Source organism: Petaurus breviceps, unplaced genomic scaffold (genome assembly GCF_028583685.1).
Source record: "Petaurus breviceps papuanus isolate PSGF00001 unplaced genomic scaffold, PetGlider_PUasm1.0 186, whole genome shotgun sequence".
NCBI lineage: Eukaryota > Metazoa > Chordata > Mammalia > Diprotodontia > Petauridae > Petaurus > Petaurus breviceps.
The window spans coordinates 31,058,738-31,084,077 of record NW_027185798.1 but is presented as its reverse complement, the minus strand read 5'-3'; the positions used below and the strand labels follow the sequence as shown (position 1 = coordinate 31,084,077).

The 25,340-nt window shown below is 37.4% G+C and overlaps 1 protein-coding gene across 2 annotated transcripts in view; it reads left to right on the top strand.

The window, feature by feature from the left end:
- Positions 1 to 25,340, top strand: part of SNX27 (sorting nexin 27) — a 72,995-nt gene that overhangs the window by 10,554 nt on the left and 37,101 nt on the right. For both annotated transcript variants that reach the window (XM_069090001.1, XM_069090000.1), the window contains exon 2: positions 11,780 to 12,011. In XM_069090001.1, the coding sequence (XP_068946102.1) occupies positions 11,780 to 12,011 (232 nt within the window). The remainder of the gene's footprint in view (positions 1 to 11,779; positions 12,012 to 25,340) is intronic.

Genomic DNA, 25,340 nt, shown 5'->3' with positions numbered 1-25,340 from the left:
AAAAACCCAGATGTTCATGCTTCCCTCTCTGGTAACTGACTAGGTATGGATGTAATGGTCAGAGAGCTGGAACCCCATCTGCTGATGTTTCTCTGTCTATATTTTTTATCTGCTTGTAACTTCTGTCTATATTCTCTGAAGTTCAGGGTGCTCACCTTTTTCTTCTGAACTAGGTAAATGACATATGTTTGATTAAAACAATATTGTTAAACCCATTTTGAGTTGCTTTCCTTTAAAAAAGCAGATCTAAGAACCTGTGTTGGCAGCCACACTGGGTATGCTGGGGTGCTTGCTGCTACATTCAGGTGAGAGGGAATGAGGTCCTGAAGGTCCTGAACTGGAGTGGTGGTGGTAGCTGTGTGAGTGGAGAGAAGAGGATGGATTTGAGAGACATGGTTGTAAAATCAATAAAACATAGTAGCTGATTGAATATGAAGGGTCATTGTAAGGGCAGGGGAGTTAATGTGACTCTGAGGTTACAAAACTAAATGACCAAAATGCTTGTAACAGAAATATTGAAGTTTAGAAGAGGTTGAGTTTAGGAGGGTATATTATGTTTTAGAGATGTTTGAGTTTGAGATTCTTGTGAAAAATCTGAATGGTGATAACACAATATAAAATTGATGGTGATGTCAGACTGGATATGAGGAGCACGATTAGGTTTGGGGGTCATCTCTCTAAAGAAGATAATTGAACCTGTGGGAGGTGATGAACTTACTTGAGGGGATAGTATTGGGAGAGAAAAGAAGAGAACCTAGTTTAGTACCTTGGAACCCTCCAAACAGATGCTTTCTTTTCTTCACCATCTTTTCTCTCTTCAGTCCCCTGTACTATAATTTCTATTCCAGTCATTTTACTGAAACTGCTTTCTTAAAGTTCACCAATGATTTTTCTTCATGATCTTTGTAAACTTCATATTGATCTTCACCTCTTCCTACTGAAGAGTCCCCTTTCCTTTGAGTTCAAAGGCACAGCCATCTCTCTTGGTTCTCCTTCAGCCTCTCACTACACATATATCTTCTTAGTTAGCCCCTTACACTCTTCCCCTGTACTTCATGTGGCTGTTTCTGAGGTCAGTCTTTGGCCTTCTCTTTCCATTGTTAATCTCATTCATTACATTGGCTTCAACTACCACTTGATTGAAAGGTGCTCAGATGTATATCTATAGCCCTGACCTCTTCTGTGCTCCAGTCTCATGTCTCCAGTTGCCTGCAGGACATCTCCACTTTGATGTCCCACAGACAACAATGTTAAGTTCAACATATCCAAACCAGAGCTTTATTATAATTTCTTTGAAACGTGTTTCACCTTCTGACCTTGCTGTTTGTCAGTGCTAATAGTATCACCATTAGTCCAATTTTCCATTTTCAAAACTAATCTACCCTTCATACTACTTTTTACAAGTCTTCCTTATAAAAGTATTTGATTATGTCATTCTTCTTTTCAAAACTCTTTAATAACTTCTTGTTGCCTACCTAGTGAATTTCAGACTTTTTGTCTTAAGTGTGCCATATCTGGGTGCTGCTGTACTTTTCAAGGCTTTTATTGTGCCTTGGCACATATTCTTAGCCTCATTTAAATTGAACTCCCTGCTTTTCTCCTCTAACTCTGCCAGTGGTTTTTTTTCCCTGGGCCTAGAATACCTTCCTCTCCTTGATTTTCACCTGTTAGATTCCTCTGCCCTTTGAAACCCAACTCAAATGCTACCCTCTCCATGAAATTTTCCTGGTACCCAGTTGATAATGACATGTCCCTTGGGCCTCATATCACCTCATATTTTATCAAATTTAATGCATATCTATAATATTGTATATTAAGGTTATCTGTGTTTGTATTTTATCCCCTTCCTCTAGACAATAAACTCCCTAAAGAGGAGAGACTATTTTTCACACATGAAGGCAATGCTGCTGACTTGTTACCAGTAGATAATTGTTTGATTTCCAGTGATGTGGGTAGATTTGCCCTGATCCCCAATTTGGGAGATGGCTAACTGGGATTAAAGGGCTGTGACTGTAGACTGAATAGAGCAATCTAAGTGGTTCATGGGAATTGAGTCCATGACCTTGGCTTAATTAGCCACAAAATTTAGTGAAACAGAACTTTTTTTTAAAAAAATCAAGGTTTCTTTCAAACCCCTAAATTAGATTTGTAGCTAGTTTTGTAGAAGATTCAGTAGTTATATTTTTTTAAAGTGGCTTTTTTCATCTTGAGTGATCAGAGTCTCCAGTAGTGATAATGCAGCATGAGAAGAAAGTAAGAAGGAAGTAAGGTTGAGAAAACCACTGTGGTGATTTTTGACCTTATTTACCCCTTACTGGAATGACCATCTTGGACTATTCACCTAAATTTTGGAAGAAATGTCCAGTCTTGCTGGGTTGACCGTAGGAAGTCTTTGGAGACCAGAAAAAGCTTACCCTGTGGCAGATGTTTGTCAGTTTCATCTTGAAAACCTCTGAAATGCCTGTTTTATTTTGTGTTTTATGTTACATGAAGGGATGAGGGCTTGGAGCTTGGATTTGTTATCTTTGTCTTCGCAAAAGGGCAAGTGATTATTCTTAGAATTCACCTGAAATAAAGGCTTGTTTTTTGTATCAGAATGATTATTTCTTATTCTTTTCCTTCCTATTCTATTTTGGCATAAATTTTAGCTGCTTGGGATGCATGTTTATCCTTTTAAAACCAAATTTAGTTTATTTTTTAATTTTAAGCCCTTTGAATGGAAGAAAACTACTTTATTTTTAATTGTACCCATATTGAATACCATATTTTAATTTTAAACATGTAATTTTGTTGCTTATAATAGAAAGTAAAGTAGTCACCATCATAATACTGTACTTGAATAATTTAGAGCATAGCATATTAGTACTTTCTCCAAGTAGTAGAACCAGTGTGAGGTTTTTTTTCTTTTAAAGTATTTTGTTGTTGTTCAGTTATGTCCAGCTTTTTCCGATCCCATTTGGGCTTTTCTTGACAAAGCTACTGGAGCAGTTTGGCATTTCCTTCTCTAGTTCATTTTACAGATGAGGAAACTGAGGCAAACAGGGCAAAGTGACTTGCCCAGGCTCACATAGCTAGTAACTGTCTGAGGCCAGATTTGAACTCAGGAAGATGTCTTTCTTACTTCAGGTCAAGCATTTTATCCACTGTTCAGATCTTAGAAGTCAGTTAGTCTAAACCCCTCATTTTATAGATCAGGAAATTGAAGGCCATGCAGGTGACCTACCCCAAGGTCACATAGGTAATTAATAAATGTAAAGCTCAGATTTGAACTAAGGTGTTTTTTTTTTTTAACTGCAAACCCACTTTTTCTGTTGTACCATAAAATTTAGTATTATTGAGTCTTTAGATGACCCTAATATTCAGAGACTTAGGATCTGCCTTTTATATTAAAAGATACATGGATGAACTTTATCAGTTCCCCGGTTGCTTAGCAGTATGTATGTATGTATACACCCATATATACGTGTATGCATGCATGCCTAACTCCTTAAAAGCTTAGGTATGTTTTAAAATAAATACTATTTCTCACTCAAATTCTTTGTCTTTTTAGGATTGTAGAATATATCCTTTCTGCCTTTGTATTAGAAGATTTTGAGGTTTGGGAATTTTCCTCCCTTCCCATGTTCCTCTTGGATGAAATGGTGAATCAGGAAAGACTTTCACTTGCTACTCTTTTAAGTGTATTCTCAGTCTTGCTTATTTTATTTGCTTGGAAGTTAAGAAAAGGAGTCTTAACCTTTGGGTCACTAGTTATTTTTGAGAATGAGAGGGTTCCATAGAGTGATAAAAATCTATACAATTTGAGGTCAGCTTTTGTTGTGTATCAAGAAACAGGCCTAGAATATGTAATTTCTTTTTCAAGAAACTTAACTTCTCAGTCTTCTTGTCCCCAACAGGTAGAAACTTGTCAGAAGTGTTACAGTAGAAGAATGTGGCGGAATGATGGTTCTATGAGTTATCTAAAATATTCAGTAAGGCTAAGTTTCTTTCCATTTTGTGTGCCATGGACCCCTTTGGCTGTCTGGTGAAGCCCTGTAGACCCCTTTTTAAGATCATGTTTTTAAATTATATATAGGATTACAAATGAAACCAAATATATTGGAATGCAGTTATCAAAATCTTTAAGAAACAAAACAGAACAAGTTCATGGACTACAGGCTAAGAACTCCTGTCATAAGAAGGCAAGAAGGGGGAAAGGCAAAATTACTTCCTACACACTTAGCAATCATTTGATTGTAATTTGGGTTTTTTTTGTCATCTTGTAAAAGTTTTCTGCTTATATCTTGTATTTGCTAAGTTATTTGTATGAAAAATGAACTGAATTTATGTGGGTGAGTGGGAAGAGAGTTAGGGGTAAATGTTGAAATTTTAAAAGTTTTTCTCTGGTAATAATTGGTTGAACAAGAGAGTTATGTTGTAGGAGAAAGAACTGATGGTTTTCTGACAAAATTTCTGCTGATATTTTTTTCCTTCGTAGCAGCAATTAGAATAACTCACTATATTTTACCACTGAATTTTGATAGGCATTTTGAACGTTACCTGATCTTTGGACTTAGAGAGTTTTTATATTTTTAGTGCAGATTGAACCTAACCTTATGTTTTATTGAGAGCTTTCTCTCATTCTAGAATGACATAAGATCTCAGCGGGCACCAGAGAGGTAGACCAAACATGTTAAGTTTGGGTAACTTAGGGGTTTTGGGTAACTTAACATGTTAAATGGGTAACTTTGCAGTTGATCAGAAAGTTTGAAAGTATTTCTGCAACTTAGGGGCCTTCCACATGTAAACTGGATATAAAAAGGCTGGTTTTGGGGAGGATTGAAGACTAATATTTGTTGAGTGTCCTGAGAGGAGAGAAATGCAGAATATGTGACTGAAACAGTCAAAGCACAGCCTTAAAAGCTAATGCGTTAGAATGCAGAAGAGGTTTTACTAACAAGCTTGCGCTGCTCTTTCTTTGATCATTTATTGCTTATACTTGTGTCTCATGACACAGGAGTAAAATAGTCAAGGGCAAAGTGTAGTAGGGTTTTGAGAGAATTACTCATTGAGTGGAAGTGAAAGAACACTGGATTTGGAGTCATAGACCTCGGGTTCAAGTCTTATCTCTGTTTACAACTGCTCTGGGCCTTAGTTTCCTCATCTGTAAAATTAGATGAGATTGGGGGCGGCTAGGTGGCACAGAGAATGGAGCGCCAGCCATGGAGTCAGGAGGACCTGAGTTCAAATGTGGCCTCAGACACTTAATACACACACACACACACAAACCTAGCTGTGTGATCTTAGGCAAGTCACTTAATTCTAATTGCCCTACTTTCACCCCTCCACAAAAGGCAAAAAATAAAATATTTTAAAAAATGAGATGATATTGACCGGATAGGCCATGATGAGCTCCAGGGTCTCTTCTAATTTTGTATCTGTGACTTCATGTTATTCCTTGTATTAGGTGTTTGCTTAAATAAGGTGTGCTTAATAGGGAACAGTTTGATGGATAAAAGGGAGGCCACCCTTTTTTCAGGTCAGATGTTGAACTGAAGATTTAAAAAGAGTTCTATGTTAAAGTGATGGAGCAGTTCCCTATTTTAATAGTCTAATCTTCATTCTTAGCTAGCCTCTTCCAACCTGTCACCAAGCCAATAAACAGGCAGAGGAAGTGCTTCCCAATGTGCTGCCAGGGGGTCTCTTCTTCCCTAACTCGGGAGGTCTTTTCACCCAGTTTGTAGGAAGAGTTGGGCAGGGAGAGCAGTTTACAAAACACTTTTAAAGATTGCCTATCAGAGTATAATGCTTTAAAGTCTTGTGTGCTTAAATCCAAAATTAGAAATCTAGGCCTTCTGAAAATAGTTTTAATCAGATTTGCTGTTCAATACAGTTAAATATCACCTCTATTTATATAGAATTTTACAGAGTAGTTTCCTATGTGTTTTGCAGTTTGATCCTTATAACAACCCTGTGAGGTTGGTGGGGGCAGATACACCACTTTAACAGACAAGGAACTGACTCAGCTCAGAGTGGTTAAGGTCATACTGCCCGGAAGTTAGGGGGCAGAGTAAGTCTCCTGACTCCAGCTCTGGGATTTTTTCTTTCCCCTGTCTCTTCTTGGGGGAGCAAGGTGCTAGACTAACTCTGTAGTCAACTTTGTTGTCTTCTTAGTCATTAGAAGGCTTGGATTGTGCCTTTTTTTTTTTTTTAATAGAGGGTTGAGACATAAAGCCAGGCAGAAGTCAGACACACTAATTCTTAGCTCAGTTACTTTCTTTCTTTTTTTTTTTTGAAGCAATTGGGGTTAAGTAACTTGCTCAAGGTTACACAGCCAGTTATTTCTGGGTGTAGTACTTAGTATCTGAGCCAGGATTCTATCCTAGGTCATTCCAACTCTGGGGCCAGTGCTCTTACTGTGCTACCTGGCTGCCCCAGCCCAGTTACTTTCTATGGAAAATGGTAGGGGAATTGGGAAAAGTTCCCAGATTAGATTGACTTCCTGTGAAGATTTGGGTGTGGAAGAAAGAAGTGTGTGGCTTCTCCAGGAGGAGTGTTGTGGCTATCATATTATGCATCACATTTCTGAAGTAAAGCCCTTTCCCCCCCTCTCCCATCTTCACTCCTTTACCTTCCTGGCACTGAAGAAGCTACCACAAAATTTCTCCATTTCTCCTTTTCACAGGATAAATGTTGTGGCGTGGGACTCAGAATGTAGAATAAAAAGTAGGTTGGGGTTGAATTCCACTCTAAAGTGAGTTTGGAATGATTTGAAAAAGTTTAGTCAGACTTCCTTCTCCAGGGACCTTTAAAACGACTGCTTTGTGTTTCAGTTTTTGGGTCTTAATGACAGTGCTTGAATTAAAGTCTTTCTCCTTACTAGAAGTTATAGGAATTTCCTGCCCGCATTTTGAACTGTCCCCTGGGGATCTGATAGATAGCCTTTAACGATTTGATGACCCGTAGGAGTATGCCTTAGACTCTGTAGTGGCTTCTTGCTGCTATACATATGACTGGGTGGTTGTCTTTGCTTTTTCATTCAGAATAATGGTCTTTATTACTCTCAGCTCTCTAATTTGTTGAATGCAAACTATTTGCTCTGCTTTCTAGGCTGACTTGAGTTAGTCTTATTTGAAGCCACTCCTTTTATCCAGCCTAAGTACCATCCCATGGGAAAGAGAAAGGAAAGTAATAAGCATTTATATAGTACCTACTGTGTGCCAGGAACTGCACTAAGCCCTTTACAACTCTGATCTCACTTGAGCCTCAAGATAGCTCTGTGAGGTGGATACTGTGTTATCTCCATTTTATAGAGAAGGGAACTGAGGCGAACAGAGTTTGTTAAATAACTTACCTGCCCAGGGTCTTAAGTGCAGATTTGAACTTATCTTCATGACCCCAGACCCAGTACTCTACCCATTTAGCTGCCATGGGAGGAGATGTGGGTACGATGGAAGAATGAGAATTTTACTAACATGATAAAATGTTCTGGTGAAGCTGAGAACACAAAGTGAATTTGGCAATAGCCAGTCATCACAGAGGGTGATATTTTAGGTTTCTTTGTGAGGGAGTTTTTTGGAAGGGAAGGAGGTGAAAGTTTAGGAGATTGTGCCTTTAATGCCATTTCCTCTTTGTGTAAACACAAATGGTATATTGTAGATTGTCTTTCATTATGTTTTCCTTCTGTTTTGGTTTGGGAAAGTTGTTTCTTTGCTGACTTTAAGAAAAACCATTGTGTCAAAATCTATCTTTTGGTGTGCCACCCCTGCCCCCCAAAACTTTTAAGTGGAAGGATCCATCACACATTTCTAGTAGTTATTGCCTGTAGATAGGTGACTTTACAGGATTACGGTTTTGATTTATGGGAGTGATTGGGATAGTAGGAAAAATGAGAGAAGTTGATGCTAAGAGGGGGCTATGTGAAAATCAGGTAACACAGTTGAGAGTGAGTATGGATCCTCAAAGTATCTTACCAGTGTAAGGTACCATATTAAAACACTGTGGGGCTTTTGCAACTATAGTTTTTTTTTTTTTTAAGCAATCAGGATTAAGTAACTTGCTCAAGGTTACATGGCCAGTTATTTCTGGGTGTGGTGCTAAGTATCTGAGCCTGGATTTGATCCCCAGGTCATCCCCACACTGGAGCCGGTGCTCTTACTTGCTGAGCCACCTGGCTGCCCCTAAGCAATTGGGGTTGAGTAACTTGCTCAAGGTTACACGGCCAGGTGTTTCTGGGTGGGTGCTAAGTGTCTGAGCCAGGATTCAATCCCCAGGTAATCCCCACACTGGAGCCAGTGCTCTTACTTGCTATGCTACCTGGCTGCCCCCCCCCCCAACTATAGTTTTTAATTGTTGTTTTATTACTGTTTCAATATTTCAAAAGATCTGCAAATTCCTCATAGCTCTGCAGTTCACATTAGAATCCCTTAGCACATGGTGCTATTAATTACTGTCTTCCCCCCACCCCATTCATTTAACGGACAAGCCATTGGCATACCGTAGACGTTTACTAAATATTTGTTGGATAAATGAATACAGAGTTGAACAAGGTAGTATCTTTTGCCTTTAAGGAGTCTACAAACCTAATAGGGAGAGACTGAAGACACCTTGAACCTTACTAGGCAGAAGGTAATATTAGCTGGAGTAGACAATAGTGACATCAAGCTTAAAAAAAAGAGACATCACTTTTCACTTGAAAGGGAAAGGAAAATTTGATAGAGAAGATAGTATTTAAATTGGCCATTGGAAAAATGGGTGAGATGGAGAGAATATTGTAAGCAAAGTCATGGAGGTGGGAAGCAAATACTGTGTTTGGGGAATAGTGAATTTTCTAACTTGGTTAGATTGTGGGCTGCATGAAAGAAAAGAAAAGGAGAAAAGTGATTTGGAGCAGGCTGCTGAGGCCCTTGAGTGTCATGCTGAGGAGGACTTTTGTTCATTAGGGAAATCATTAAAAGTTTTTGAACAAAGGAATCAGCTACACTAGCAAGGAAAGCAGAATGCTGTCAGATTTCTTTCTCGTGCCCTATTTATTATTGAATTTGTTTAATATTCTCTTGTCTCCCGAATTTCCTTCAGAATTGGGATAAATGTAATTTCACTCTAATTGTAGAAGGCTTAGAGAGATAGTGTTATGTGAATTCCTGTGGCCATAGAGACCTCTTAATTCTTAAGATGAGAGGACTGTTTATGACGTCAGTCTTCCTGGTCTGACTTCTTTTTATTCTTTTGTAACTGAAGGAATGTCTGCTTTTGCATTAAGTTGTAGAATATGCAACATTCCTTCCGAAGTGGAATCAAGTAAATGTTAGCAGATATGTTTAGAATGTAACAATTAACTCTGTCCTGTCATTGTTTGACATTTTGGGTGGTCAGTTTGCCCTTTCTATGTGAAAAGTAAAGATGAACACTGAAGCCTAGGTTAAAGGATCCTAGTGGTCTGATTACAAAGCTTTTCCTGGAGTCTCATTTCTGGGTTTTTCTGACCATTTGTAGGACTCATCACCTTGAACCATTCTAGACTTTAATTTGTGAAAGATGTTGTAGGTACTCTTTTAATTAAGAAAAAAAATTAAGTCAGTTGAGAAATGGTGATTGAACAGATTTACATGGTGTTTGTTCCTGAAAATTTCCCACAAAGTAAAATTTTCTTAAATGCCTTGTAATATCTATTAGTCTTAGTTCAGAAATGTTATTATTTAAATTTCCATTGTTGCATGGAATAGCCTAATCTTTTTCTCTTTTCCAGCTTTTTAAACAAAACAAAAACTCCCCAAATTCCTAGCCAGTTTTTCAAATATCTATGTTGATGGGGGCCAAGGGTGGAGTGGATGAATAAAATCTATCCTTGATTTGTCTGCCTTCAGTTTTCCCTGTCATCTCTTTCTCTTTCCGACCTTACCTTTCCCTAGAGGTGCTAGTCGGTACACTACTGAAGTTGTATTTCTGTGCTCTACCTTCAGATGAAGGTGTTGAGAGTGACAGGCAGCAAGGCGGAGGAGGCCATGTAGTACAGTGCAAAGAATTATGTGACTTAGGATTTTTTGAAATTCAGAATTAAAAAAAAGAAAAACGTGCTGAATTTTGGAGTCATCTGGGTGTCAGTTCTTTTCTCCACTGCATACTGCCTCTGTGGTGAGGGGCAGGTTACTTAATCTCTGTGGGCCTCCTTGTCTGTCTGTAAACTGGAGGAATTGGAATAGATGACCTCTGAGGGTTTTTCAGCACTAAATTTGGGGTCCTATAAAGTGAGAGGAGAAACCCTTAATAATCCAGAAATGGGATTATAAATCATTGAGTATAAAATGGACTATATTTTTGATTACTGACCCAAGTTGGGTTTACATCTTCAGCTAATCAGAGGTGTAAGAACTTCTCTAATTTCTTCAAGAATTATCTCATTCTTATGTGATTGCTGGCTGTTTTTGGAATTCTGTGTATATAAAATAGATTTGGGCTTGTAAAGTGTCAAGAGTGGTGTTTTTACTGACTCTAGTTCATTGCACTCAGACTGATGAACAAGACAGGCTGAGTGATCTCCTGGCCTGTTTATACATATTTTAGCTACCAGAGATAATTCCAGTGACTGACAAGTTTACGGGAGGTTTGTTACTAACCTTAGCACCCTTTTCAGGAAGGAAGAATTGATGATTTGGGTAAGAACTTGAAGAGAGGTCAGTTTTATTTGGTAGATAGGCTCAAGTATCAGATCAGTTAGAGACCAGGTGTATGTGTCCTGACTCTTGTGGGAAATCCATAGGAGGTTCCCATTGCGCCAGATGCCCAGTGTTTTTTTGCTGACTGAATCCTCCCTCCTCTTAGTAAGTAGTTAGATTATTGGGTAAATTTTGTTAGGCTTAGAAACTTTCTGTACAAAAACTTTACACTTCTGGATATTGTGGTTTATTTCTTTGCCAATTCTACGTACACACTGACATTGGGGAAGGAATGAGGACACAGGCTTCTTCTGTAGAATACAGGTAAAAGAGTTATGTATGTGTTCAAGTTCAGACTGACTAGACCAGACTTTGGGTAGAAATAATGTAGGAGAGAGATAAGGTGAATTGGAATATATGGGGGAAATGAAGCAAATGGGGTAGAAAGTTTCTTTCAAGCTCAGTACCAGATGATGCAGAGAAACATGATTTGGTATGAAGAAAAATTCCATTTAATTCCTAAGGAAATTATTTCCTCTAGAAGAAATTAAGTACTGCAGTGAGAAGGACAGTCCTTTGGAGGATATGCATATAAATCAGAGAGTAATATAAAAGTACATCCATTAAACTGTACTTTGAAAACTAAAGAGATGAATTTGTAAAAAAAATCCCATTTAACAAAATTCCCCTTGGGTTACAAAGGGCAATCATTCTGTTCAAATGGCCTCAGTGGCAGGAGACACTTGAATTGGGCTTTGTACATAAATAGTTTAGATGAGGAAATTGGACTGTTTAGCCCAAAAAGCTTTGCTTCCCTCTTGACTTTACCTTCTTTCTCATGTACTATACAGTTGAGTATAGGATTACTTGTTTCTGTTGGATTTTTCATAAATATGTTTTCATATCAGGGTCTTTAAAGACACATTTTTTTGCACACAAACCAGTTTTTAAAGTATCTTTAATGGATTAATTGAATCTATTCCCAGTAACTAGAAGAAGGGTGTATATTTTGCCCATAGAAGAACACATGGATGTGTCTGGAGTCTCCTTCTGTTTCTGTTGCCTTGATTTGGGAGGGACCTGGGAAGGAGCCATGGACTCTTATGCCTCATGGGTTTGTTTTTTCCTCTTTCCACCCCCCCCAGGAATGGCGTGAATGTGGAAGGGGCAACACACAAGCAGGTGGTGGATCTGATCCGAGCTGGTGAAAAGGAACTGATCTTGACAGTGTTGTCAGTGCCTCCTCATGAGGCGGATAACCTTGACCCCAGTGATGACTCATTGGGACAGTCCTTTTACGACTATACGGAAAAGCAAGCGGTGCCCATATCAGTCCCCACATATAAACATGTGGAGCAGAATGGCGAGAAGTTTGTGGTAAGTGTCAGCCTGACTTCATCTTCAAGCATCTATACGTCATTTCCCTCCATTTTGTTGTCTTGAATGTTCTTAGAACAACAACAGTATGTAATGTCTCTCTTTCACATATGTTGGTTTCCTTCTGTTCCTGCTGAGAAAGTGGTACCTACAGAAATAATAGACCTTGGGTAGTCAGGTTTGCTGTAGTTGTAAATATTTCAGGAGGGAGGGAAAGAGTATCTTTCTCTCAGGATAATTCTGATTTTTTTTCCCTCCCATATAGCTGTTAGCTTTCTTGTGTTCTGGTATTTTGTAAATATTTGTAGGATTTTTAAATGGGCATTTCTGTTTACTTTCCCTTCCTCTTGTTTACAAGGGGATAGAGCATGATCAGTTGAAAAAAGGTGGTATCTCTAGATTGTCAAGGCAGTACAGCCCTAACCATCTTAAGAACTACCATTTTGCTTCTCATCCTTCTAGTTTGAATAACCTCATCAAGTTTTCATTGTCTTCCTTTTGGCAGTATGGGACTGCTAGTATTTAACACTGGGTTTTCTCAGAGTCCTGATTGCACTGTAAATGTAACACACATGAGTTATTTTACACATTTCCAATCTGTTGCTGTTCTTCCAGAGATGTAGAAAGCTCATCTCAAATCCTGGGTGATGTATTCCAGCGTTTCCTGGTGTCTTTGTTTGCTCTTAAAAATCTCATTGTCAGTGATAGTCTCATCTTCTTGATTTTTCTCTTGACTACAATTATGCTTTATTTACCCGTGATCAAATGAAAGGTTAGTGTTAATGAGAAATATTCATTATTCTTTGTGGGAAATGCAATGGGTTATATTATTTGCTGGCAATCAGGCCACATATATTTAAGAAGGCCTGATAGCTGTATTTGCATCTCAGCCTGGGAATCAACCATTTTGTGGGAATGAATCTATAGACTTGTAAATTCGTTCTGGTGTCAGGGGTGGTAGTTCAAAATACAGTCAGAGTAATTGTAAAGAGATTGCTTCATTCTTGACAGAATTTTGTAGTTCAGTGAAATGTATTAGCATGTGGGCTCCAGGTCGGTATGTTTTCCATGTTTTGGGGGGCTACATGTCCAAAGCCCAGAATTTTGTTCTTTACATGTACTGCAGTTGTTTCAGTCAGGAGATTTGTTACATCCTTCTTTTAAGGTTATATGGCATAAGAAATCAGATTCTAGGTCAGGGAGATTTGGACAGAAACGTTCGATCGATCATCAACATCAGTCGAACAAAGACAAAAAGCCTTTGAGGATATACCTAGGATTTGGGGGATCTCTACTCAGAAAAGGTCACAGACTTGACATCTAAAAGCACCCTGTTTTTGGTTAGTGGTGCCTGAGCAGTTGGCAGTGCTTAATCCTGATTCACTGTTCATATTTACTGTAGAAATAATATAGTTTCATTCATCCCCTGTTTTAGGTTAGGGACCCAGATTCTTGTTCTCATTCTCTTATCCTTTTAAGTTCTCAAGGAGCTTTTAGCAAGATATGATAAGAATTAATTTCATGGAGTTTCCCCCAAGCAACTGATAACATCATCTTGTGTTGTCCTTACAAGCACTTTGTGAATGGTAGCCTGGAGAAGTAGAAGCATCAGCAGGAAGGCCAGTTTTCAGCTCTTTATTAGATTTTGTGACATTTACGTTCACATGACATTGGGAATGGTTTTGCTGGTTATTGGGTACATGCAACCATTGTTCAGACCAGCAGAGGGTCCATTTGGGTGCCAGATGAAGCTTGGAGGCTGTTGCCATGACAGAGCTACAATTTCTAGCAATTTCTTTACTTTTTCTGGGTTACTTGGACTTGAGGGGGGCTTGTCTTCCACTGTGTGTCTAGAAGTGTCATTTGCCTTTGGGGAGAGTAAAACATTCTAAGCATCCCCCACCTATAAGCTAAGAAAGAAATCTGGAAACAACAACTCTGGAAGTTTTAAGAGCCAGTGTTTGGGATTAGATGCAGAAGCCCAACAGATAACTTCCAATAACTTCTGGGATCTTATTCCCTCCAGTGTTTTGCACTCCTTCTAAGAAGTTATCAGTCACCATCTCCTGGCTTTCATCCTCTAGAACTATGTCATAGGGGTGGGGAAGGGAAATGGCACTGCATGAACCTTCACTATTTGGACATTGAGAAATTCACAAATCATTTTGAAGCTGAAAACTGAAACTCTTGCCTTATAGACTACAGGAAGAAAGATTTAAAAATAGACCCACTGACCAGATCAGTTTTTCCTTTCCTCCACCCATATCTTCCCTTCTTTCTTCTTGGTATTCCTTACAGCAAGTAGGGAACCAAGCATGCTGAAAGTTTTCAGCCTCAGGCAGTTGCCTCAGTAGCCTGTGTTAGCATGTTGATTCTTGTAGAGAAGGGTAGATGGTCTTAACAAATGAAGGGAAGATGAGCAGTGATCACTGACTGATTCTATTAGTAATCCTCCCAGGCTGAAGGCTGAGCTGAACCGGGCCAGGCCCAAAAGTATTGCCTCCCTCTCTTCATCTTTTAGTATGTGGTGATGATTTAGCTCATATTAAATCATCTTCCCTCTTCCTGTCCAGAGATTGTCAGTGGCCCCAAGCAGAGATTTAGTGAATTAGTCATTTTTGTAGATGAGTGTGCTAACATTAAGGGAATGATTATGGCTGGTTCTTTATTAATTTTAAGGACTAGAGAAGAAAATAGGCATTGTAATGACTCTCTTGCATATATGTTCTTCTCTTATTAAACAGTCCATTTTAAGGAGCATTAGGTATTTTAAAAAATTGTTTGGTTCTTAGAAGGGAGCCCAGCCTACCTGCCATAAAACATTAATGTCAGTTGTCCCTACTTCTGTTGGTGCTTTTGCTCTTAACTTCGTTCTCTAAGATGATTAGAACGTGATGAAATTATTTGATCTGAAACTTCCTACATTTGTGAAAATAACAAACTTACTTCTTTTGGGACCTTTTGTTTCACATTGCTTTATGAGTATCCAAAGTTGTGGGTCTTACTTTTTTTGGAAAATGTCTTGTTGGCATTGAAAGACAAGTCTCTGAGTTACCTTCCAGATAATGCTCTCATACTCGATCCTTGTGTATCTGACCTCAAGGAGGCCTAAAAGAAGAGAATTGAAGAGTGAGATGAAGACCTCCTCCTTTTAAGGTCATTGAAAAGGCTAAAGGTGTGGTCTTTGAGCCAGGAATATTACTAACTGGCTAGTTTTGATCTCCTTTTCTTCCTCCCATGAGAAACTCTGTCAACAGTGTTAAGTCAATAGAGTTTTTATGGTGGACTTTTAAAGCAGTTGAAGAGCTAAGTTACTGAGAATGTTCAGAATGTAGCCTCAGGTTGACAGTTTGGAAAGAGAAGTCTTGTGGCTAAGAACAGAGATTTGATTGGTTGGGCCAGATTGCTTCAGAGTCCCTATAAAGAGAACAAGTATTACTGCTCCAAGGGAAGACTATTCTCCTTCCCTTAACCCTCTAGTTTTCCCATGATCATTCTTAGAAGGCATAAAAAGCACTTGGTGTCAAGGATATAAACGAACTATATTCTTAACCTGTAGCCCAAAAATGTGGGGCACATTACTTTGAATTGTGATTTAGGGCAAAAATAAAAGGAGAAATCTTTATTGATGCCTCTCACAGTTGTCCTTAACAATCTTCTGGTAGTGTTGCTTTTTTTTTTGAAAGGGAAGTGGATGGATAGATGAATAAAACAAGCATTTAATAAGCACCTACTGTATGCCAGACGCTTGTGCTAAGCATTTAACAAATATCTTATTTGATCTTCACAACAACTTTACAGATGAGGAAACTGAAGCAAACAGAGTTGAGGTGACTTGCTCAGGATCACACAAATAGTAAGGACTGGATCTGGACTCTTATCTTCTGACTCCAGGCCTAGCATTCTATCCATTGAGCCAGCTGTGTGGTGGAATGGGGTCTCTAGGTGGCACAGTGGATAGAGTGTAGTACTTGGGACAGAGGACCTGAGTTTGAATGCTGCCTCCAATACTTATTAACTGCGTGACCCCAAACACACTGTGCTCCAGCTTCTTCCTCAGTAAAATGAGGAAAATAATAATTGCTCCTGCCCCACAGAGTTGTTGGGAGGCTTAGATGAGCTGACATGTGTGAGGTGCTTTGCAAACCTTACTTGCTGTTGTTAGTGAGAGGGGTGTATGGTGGGATGGTTATCTCTGTAGTCAGTGATTGTTTTGTTATTTTGAAAGGTAGCATTGCTTGAAGTCTCCTTTCATCCTCTGTGATGTTTTGCAAATCAAAGCAGAGCTTGTACTTGTACTGTAGAGTTTTTACTCTAAATTGATATGGCCTTGGCTTTCAGGTATTTCTGGTCAGCAAGGCATTAAGTATTTGTTGACTGGATCTGTTTCTACGCTTCTCATTTTGGTGACAGTTTCATAGATGCAAAATTTCTTTCAGGAAAATTATAGGGGAAGTCACTGTCTTTTGTCCATTTCCCATTTAAAAAACATTTCACAATCAATACCTTGTTGAAACTGATTATGATGGAGGTGTCTTTTTCTCATTTATTCCTTCTTCTAACTTGGTAATACTTTGCTTTTTATTCTAGCTAGTTATTGAAGAGATTGCACATAGACAACTGATACTGAAATGGCTTCTGTGTCTTTCTTATAAGATAGAATCATTTTCATTTTTATGGTCTTATTACTTATTAAATTTAGTGCTTTCTGACTCTTGGAAAAAAGCATTTATTGGGCCAACTACCAATTCTGCCTCCACAGCATCTTTTCCCTTTGTATCCTCCTCTCTGTTTGTGCTACCAGCTTGTTCTTGTTAGCAGGCCTTTTTCCCTTCTCTAAACAGTCCATTATATAGCTGCTTAAAGAACTCTCCTTTTTACATTTCTTTTTTAAAAGTAATCTTTTTATTGATAGCTTTGTTTTTTCATCAGCAATATTTTCCACTGTATTTTTCTCCTTATCCCTTTTCAGAGAGAGCCATTGCTTATAATGATGTATGAGGACAAGAAGAAAGAAAAATTAAACATATCAGAAAAGTTTGACCTTCTGTGCAGTGTCCCTACATCCATGTTCCTCCATTTCTTTTCAGGTGCAGGGGCAGGTGTCTTCTCTGTCTTTTCTTTGAGGCCATGCTTGATCAGTAGACTTTCATAGCATTTGATTTCAGTTGTTTTGTTATTGTTACCTTCTGCTTATGTTCTTGTAGTTTTAGATATTGTTTTCCCAGTTTTGCTTACTTCACTTTAGATCAGTTCCTGTCTTTCCATGCATCTATTGGTCATGCTCATAATTGATTACAGCACAGTAATATTACATTGTATTGTATTGCAGTTTGTTTAACCATAACCTAATCATTGAGCTACTTTATCTCTGCTTCTTTGATGCCACAGAAAGTTTTACTATAAATATTTTGATATTTGAATGGTGTTTTTTTTTAATTTTGAGTCCTTAACCTTCTTGGGATTGGGTGGTGGTGGTAATAGGCCTAGCAGCAGTGTCTCTGGGTTAAAGCGTATGGATATTTCAGTCACTTTCTTTGTGTAATGAAAAGCAATCTGCTTTCCAGGACAGTTGAAACAGTTAACAGCTCCCATCAACAAATCATTATTGTGCCCATCTTTCCAATATTGACTCATCCTGTCTTTTTTTCATTTTTACTAATTGTGAGTGTGAAGTAAAACCTCAGGGTTGTTTTGATTAACATTTCTCTTATTAGTGATTTGGAGCATTCTATTATATAGTTAATAATTTGAGAAACATTCTTATCCTTTGATCATTTATCTATTAGGAAATGGCTTTTACTTCTATATTTCTGTTAGTTGGATGTAGATCTTGGAACGAGACTTTTTTTTTTCAAAGCAATTGGGGTTAAGTAACTTACTCAAGGTTACACGGCCAGTTAGTTATTTCTGGGTATGGTGCTAAGTTTCTGAACCCGGATTCGATCCCCAGGTCATCCCGACACTGGGGCTGGTGCTCTTACTTGCTGTGCTACCTGCCCGCCTCAAGGAATGAGACTCTTATTGGAGACTTTTGGTATAAAGATTTTTTCCCTGGTGTACTACTTCCCTTCTAATCCTACTTGCATTAATTTTGTTTTTACAAAAGCCATTCAATTTCATATAATCAAAATTATCTATTCTGTCTTAATAGTCCTCTCAGAGAACATGTCTGTGGTTCCCTTTCTGCTTTAGCACAAAATAGAAATTCCTTAGCCTGATGTTTAAGGCTTTCCACAGTTTGGCCACAACCTACCTCTACATTACTTCCATTCACAAATTCTATGTTTCAACAAGACTAGCCTATTCTGCTTTACTCCAATGCCTTCTCCCACCTCTGTGCCATACTCCATTTGTAGAATATCATACTTTCTCACTTTTGTCATTTTTAGAATAAATATCTTTCTTTGAGGCTCAGTTCTGGTGCCATTTCTTCACGAATCCCTGAGTCAAATCCCCCTGGCTAGAACTTTTCCCTCCTCAAATTATCCTAAAACATTTTGTCTTAATTTCCCCTATTATACATCAGCTTCACATTATCCCTATCTGTGAATATACCATATTGCCCCTGTGAAGTTTTAGCTTGTTGATGGCAGGAACTGTTTTTTCCCGTCTTTGTATCCATAGCACCTAACACAGTGCTGTTGCATAAAGAAGATGCTTTATAAAAATCTACTAGCTTGTGGCTTCTGAGTGCTATACACATTCTGTCTTCTTTGATTTCATGATCCAGATCTATATTTTCTAGCTTATTTTTTGCCATGTTTCTTTGTATCCATCTTGACATTGAAGTCACCAGTTTATTAATAATTTCTCTGTTTATCCACGGTAGCATATGTTGGCACATAAGCTACTTTTTCCTGGGGTTCTGTTTGCTTATTTGCACTTTTCAGTGAGATGACTGAGGGTATCATGAAAGATACTTCTTTTTACTTTGGGCATTTGGGAAAACTGACTCTACTGAGTCTTTATTTGGTCCTCCAAAAAGGATCTGTAAACCATCATTCTCCTTAGCCTTGACTTTTAAAAAATGATTTATTTAAAAACTTGAGATGAATGTTATAGAATAAAAAATTAGAAGAACCAGATTAGGGATCTTTTTCACAACTATGGCCACAGTGAGAATTCTTAACTAATTAGGAATAATAAGAAATAATAAAAGACACAATAGACATTCCTGACTACATAAAACTTAAAAAAGTTTTTGTGCTAATGTTATCAATGAAGATAGAATAAGAATAAAAATTAAGGGCAGGGGAAGTGTTTGTATCAAATATCACTGAGAAGAACTTGATATCCAAGGTTATGTAAGGAATTGAAAACATACATATCATTCAAACTAATTTTTTTTTAAAGCAATAGGGGTTAAGTAACTTGCTCAAGGTTACACGGCCAGTTATTTCTGGGTGTGGTGCTAAGTATCTGAACCCGGATTTGATCCCCAGGTCATCCTGACGCTGGAGCCGGTGCTCTTACTCACTGAGCCACCTGGCCGCCCCTAAAACTAATTTTTTTTAAGCAATCTGGATTAAGTAACTTGCTCAAGGTTACACGGCCAGTTATTTTTTGTGTGGATGCCGAGTATCTGAGGCCGGAACTGATCCCAGGTCTCCCGATGCTGGGGCTGGTGCTCTTACTCACTGCGCCACCTGGCCGCCCCTCATTCAAACTATTTAACAACAGATAAGTAGTAAAAGGATTTCAGTTTTCAAATGAAAACTTGAAAACTGTAAATGATTATATGTAACATGCTTCAAATCATTAATATTAATAAATGCACATTGAGATACTATCTTCCATTCCTTTGTGTAGGTGGGAGTTCTATAGATATAAAACATTTCATATATTGTTAAGACTATTTCAAAGTATTGATCAGTTTTGATGATTTTTTCCTCTTTTTTTCCCTCTTTAAAAAAATATTCTTTTTTTTTTTATTTGGAGGGGAGAAAGGCAGAGCAATTGGGGTTGAGTGACTTGCTCAAGGTCACACAACTAGTAAGTGTTAAGTGTCTGAGGTCAGATTTGAACTCAGGTCCTCCTGACTCTAGGGCCAGTGCTCTATTCACTGCTCCTCCAAAAAAAAATTCTTTGTTACATTAGAGCTTTCTGGGGGACTCAGGTTGGGGAGAACAGGAGGGGAAGAGATACTGGGGAAAAATTTAGGTGATACAAATACAAAAGATAGAAGTAAAATAAATAAAATAACTATACCATGCAAATTGACAGAGATGACTAAAAAACATGAAATAACTTATGTTGGGAAGACAGGTTTACTGGTACGCTATAGAGGAATCTGAATTGGTTCAGCTGTTTCATATATCAATTCAAATAATACAAGAAATGTGACTAAGCTTTTGACCTGACAATTCCATTCCTAAGTTTATTAAAAAAAAAACAACAACGGGAGATTAGCAAGAGAAACAAAGGTTCAAAATCTACCAAGATAGAGGAGCGCAATATACAGGGGTGCAGTAGACAAAATGCTGGTCCTGGTGTCGGGAAGATGGGAATTCAGTTCTATAGCTACAGACACTTATTAACTATATGACCTTGGGCAAGTCAGTTAACCTTTGTTTGCCTTACTTTTCTCTGGGGATAATAATAGGATCTACCTCCCAAGGTTGTTGTGAGGATCAAGTGAGATGATATTTGTAAAGTGTCTGGCACATAATGAGTGTTATATAAATGTTAGCTATAATATGCAATAACAATAATAACAAGCAGTAATAGCTTGAGTTTATAAAGTGCTTTAAGGTTTGCAAAGCACTTTACATATGTCATTTGGTATTTATAACAGCCTTGTGAGGCAGTTACCGTTATTATGTCTATTTTCAAAATGAGGAAACTGAGGCCAAGAGAAGTTAAGTGACCAGAGTCACACAGCTACTAAGTGTTTGAGGCAGGGCTTAAATTCAAATCTTCCTGCCTCTAAGTCTTAACACTTTATCCACTGTGCCTTCTTTATGACTCAAAATATTCATAGGAGCCCAATGTGATAGCAAAGAACTGGCAATGAGGTAACTAGCCACAACTGCAGATAGGCTGAAAAAGACAGGACATGAATGTGGTATAATGTTATTATGCCATAAGAAAGAAACAGTATTGAAAGGCCCATTGACAGGATTTCTGAAAGCCAGTGAAAAATAAGCAGAGCCCCAAATCAGGTGTTTACCAAGCATTTATTAAGCATCTCCTATCTGTCTTGTATTATGTTGGGGATACATAAACCAAAATGAAAAAGCCCTTGCTGTCAGGGAGTTCACATTCCACAATGTGAAACAAGTGTTTTTCACAAGTGCTTACCAACCAACCATTCTGGAGAGCAATTTGGAACTATGCCCAAAGGTCTATAAAAGTGTACATGCTTTGATACCTAGCATCTCACCACTAGGTCTGTATCCCAGAGAGATAAAAGAAAAAGGGAGAAAGACCTGTCATACCCTTTGATACCTAGCATCCCACTACTCGGTCTGTATCCCAAAGAGATAAAAGAAAAAAGGAGAAAGATCTGTACATACAGAAATACTCTTAGCAGCTCTTTTTAAGTGGTGGCAAAGAATTGAAAGGAGGGGATACCCATCAACTGGAGAATGGCCGAACAAGTTGTGGTATACGATTGTGTTGGAATACTCCTGTGCTGTGAGAAACGAGGAGCAGAATGGTTTCAGAAAAACCTGGAAAGACTTACATAAAGCAGTGCAGAGTGAAGTGAGCAGAACCAGGAGAACATTGTGCACAGTAACAGCAATATTGTAGGATAATCACAATACAATAATCTATGGCAGTTCCAAATGACAGATGATAAAACGTGCTATCCACTTCCAGAGAGAAAACCGATGAACTCTGAGTGCAGAGTGAAGCAGACTTTTTTCACTTTCTTTTTTTAGACATTTGTTTATTTACTTTTAGTTTATAACATTCAGTTCTACAATCCCCTGAGTTCCAAACTTTCTCTCCCTTACTCCCCTCATCCCCATGGTGGCATGCAGTCAAATATAGGATTTACAAATACCTTCACATTAAACATTAGTCAGGTTGTAAAGAAGGATTATAACCAATGGAATGAACAATAAGAAAGAGGAAACAAAACAAGAAAAAGAGAGCAAGTAGTTTGCTTCAGTCTGCATTCAGACTCTTTAGTTCTTTCTCAGGATATGGACATCTCTTTCCATTATGAATCTTTTGGAGTTGTCTTACAACTTTGCATTGCTGAGAGGAGCCCAGTCCATCAAAATTAGTCATCACACATATGTTGTGTCTGTAATTGTGTACAAATTTCTTCTGGTTCTGCTCTTCTCACTCAACATCAGTTTATATAAGTCTCTCCAGGTTATTATGAAGGCTGTCTGCTCCTCATTTCTTGTAGCACAAGAGTATTTCATGACATTCATATACCACAACTTGTCTAGCCATTCCCCAATTGATGGGCATCCCCTTGATTTCCAGTTCTTTGCCACCGCAAAAAGAGTGGCCACAAATATTTTTGTACATATGGCTCTTTCTTCCACTTCTACTATCTCTTTGGGATACAGCCCTAGAAGTGGTATTGCTGGGTCAAAGGGTATACAGATTTTTATAGCCCTTTGGGCATTGTTCCAAATTGTTCTCCAGAATGGTTGAATCAGTTCACAACTCCACCAACAATGCATTAGTGTTCCAATTTTTCCACATGCTCTCTAGCATTTATCATTTTCCTGTTTTGTCATCTTACCAATCTGATTGGTGAGATGTGGTACCTCACAGTTGTTTTGATTTGCATTTATCTAATTAATAGTGATTTAGAGCATTTTTTAATATACCTATAGATATCTTTAATTTTTTTCTCTGAAAACTGCCTGTTCATATCCTTTGACCATTTATCAGTTGGGGAATGACTTGTATTCTTATAGATTTGACTCAGTTCTCTGTATATTTTAGAAATGAGGCCTTTATCAGAGATACTGGTTGTAAAAATTCTTTCCCACTATTCCATTTCCCTCTTTATCTTGGTTACATTGGCTTTATTTGTACAGAAACTTTTCAATTTAATGTAATCAAAATGATCCATTTTGCATTTCATAATGCTTTCTGTTGTTTGGTCATAAAATCTTCCCTTCTCCATAAATCTGACAGGTACACTGTTTCCTTGCTCTCCCAGATTGCTTACAGTATCAGCCTTTATACCTAGATCATGCACCCATTTAGACTTGATTTTGGTATATGGTATAAGATACTGGTCTATGCCCAGTTTCTGCCATACTATATTCTAGTTTTCTCAGCAGTTTTTTTTTTTTTATCAAATAGTGAGTTCTTATCCCCAAAACTGGGGTCTTTAGGCTTATCAAACAGTAGATTACTATAGTCATTGACTGCTGTGTTTTGTGTACCTAATCTATTCCACTGATCCACTACTGTATTCCTCAGCCAGTACCAAGTAGTTTTGATGACTGCTGCTTTATAATACAGATTAAAATCTGATATGGCTAGGCCACCTTCCCTAGCATTTCTTTTCATTAAGTCCCTTGATATTCTGGACCTTTTGTGTTTACAAATGAATTTTGTTACAATTTTCTCTAGCTCTATAAAATTTTTTTTGGCAGATTGATTGTCATTTTTATTATATTAGCTGGACCTAGCCATGAGCAACTGATGTTTTTCCAATTAGTTAGATCTGACTTTATTTGTGTGAAAAGTGTTTTATAATTGTGTTCATATAGGTCCTGGTTTTGTTTTGGCAGGTAGATTCCCAAATATTTTATAATGTCTACTTTAAATGGAATTTCTCCTTCTATCTTTTGCTCTTGGATTTCATTAGAAATATATAGAAATGCCAAGGATTTATGTGGGTTTATTTTATATCCTGCAACTTTGCCAAATTTATTATGTCTTTTTTCACTTTCTTTGTTTTTTGCTTTTTATTTTTTTTTTTACAATATGGCTAATATAGAAATATATTTTGCATGGCTTCCCATGTATAATTGATATATTGCTTGCCTTCTCTATGCGTGTGGAAGGGTAGAAGGGAAAAAGAATTTGGAACTCAAAATTCTTATTTTAAAATGCTAAAAATAATTTTTAAAAATGCTTACCATAATAGGTACTGGGAATACAAGCACAAAATATGAAAAAAAATCCCTACTTATAGGAGAGACAAGTACATATAAGAAGATACGAAGCATAAATATAAGGTTAGCAAATATGAATATTTACAAACTAGTTAAATACAGGTTAGTGTGTCCAGGAAGGAGAGGTGTGCTAGAGCCAGTTCCATTGAGCCAATTGTAAAATTTTTGGTATGAACATTTATACCTTGGAAACAAACTTCAAATCAGGGCTTTATTCATTTTTCTTAATTGTCTAGATTGAGAAAATATTGAAACAAGGATGCCCATCGTCACCATTATTATTCAGTATTGTATTAGCTAGCAGTTGTAACAAGAGGGGAAAAAAAGAAATTGAAGAAATCAGAATGGGCAATGAGGTAATAAAACTATCTTTTTACAGAAGATATGATGATATACTTGGAAAGTCCTAAATATTCAACAAAAAAATTAGTGGACACAGTAATTTTAGCAAAATAGCAAGATATAAAATAAGCCCACATAACTTATTATCATTTCTTTATGTCACCAGCAAAACTGTGAAAGAAGAGATAAGACATACTTCATTTAAAATAATTATAGACAGTATACATTATCTGAGAGTATACCTACCAAAACAAACCCAGGAGCAACATCAGCATAATTATGTAACAGTTTTTAATACAAATGAAGTCAGATTTAAATAATTGGAAAAATATTAATTGCTCATGGGTAGACTAATATAATAAAAAAGACCTGCCTAAACTAATCTACTTATTCAATTCCATCCCAATTAAGTTACCAAAAAATTATTTTATTGAGCTAGAAAAGATAATAACATTCATTTAGAAGAACAAAAGGTCAAGAATATCAAAAGAATTAATAAAAAAAAAACCATGAAGGAAGTTTAGCAGTATCAGATTTTAAACTATATTATAAGGTAGTAATTATTAAGATTTATACTGGCTAAGAAATAGAAAGGCAGATCAGTGGAACAGAGTAGACATACAATATACAGTAGCAGATGATTATAGTTTATACTATATATATATGTATATATATATATATGATTATAGTTTGACAAATGTAAAAACTTAAGCTTTTGGGATAAGAATTCATTATTTGGTAAAAATTGTTGGGGAAACAATCTGACAGAAATTGGGTATAGACCAATTATACCATTTACCAAGATACGGTCAAAATGGACATATGATCTAGATTTAAGGAGAGCTATCATAAGAAAATGAGAAGAACATGGAACAATTACCTT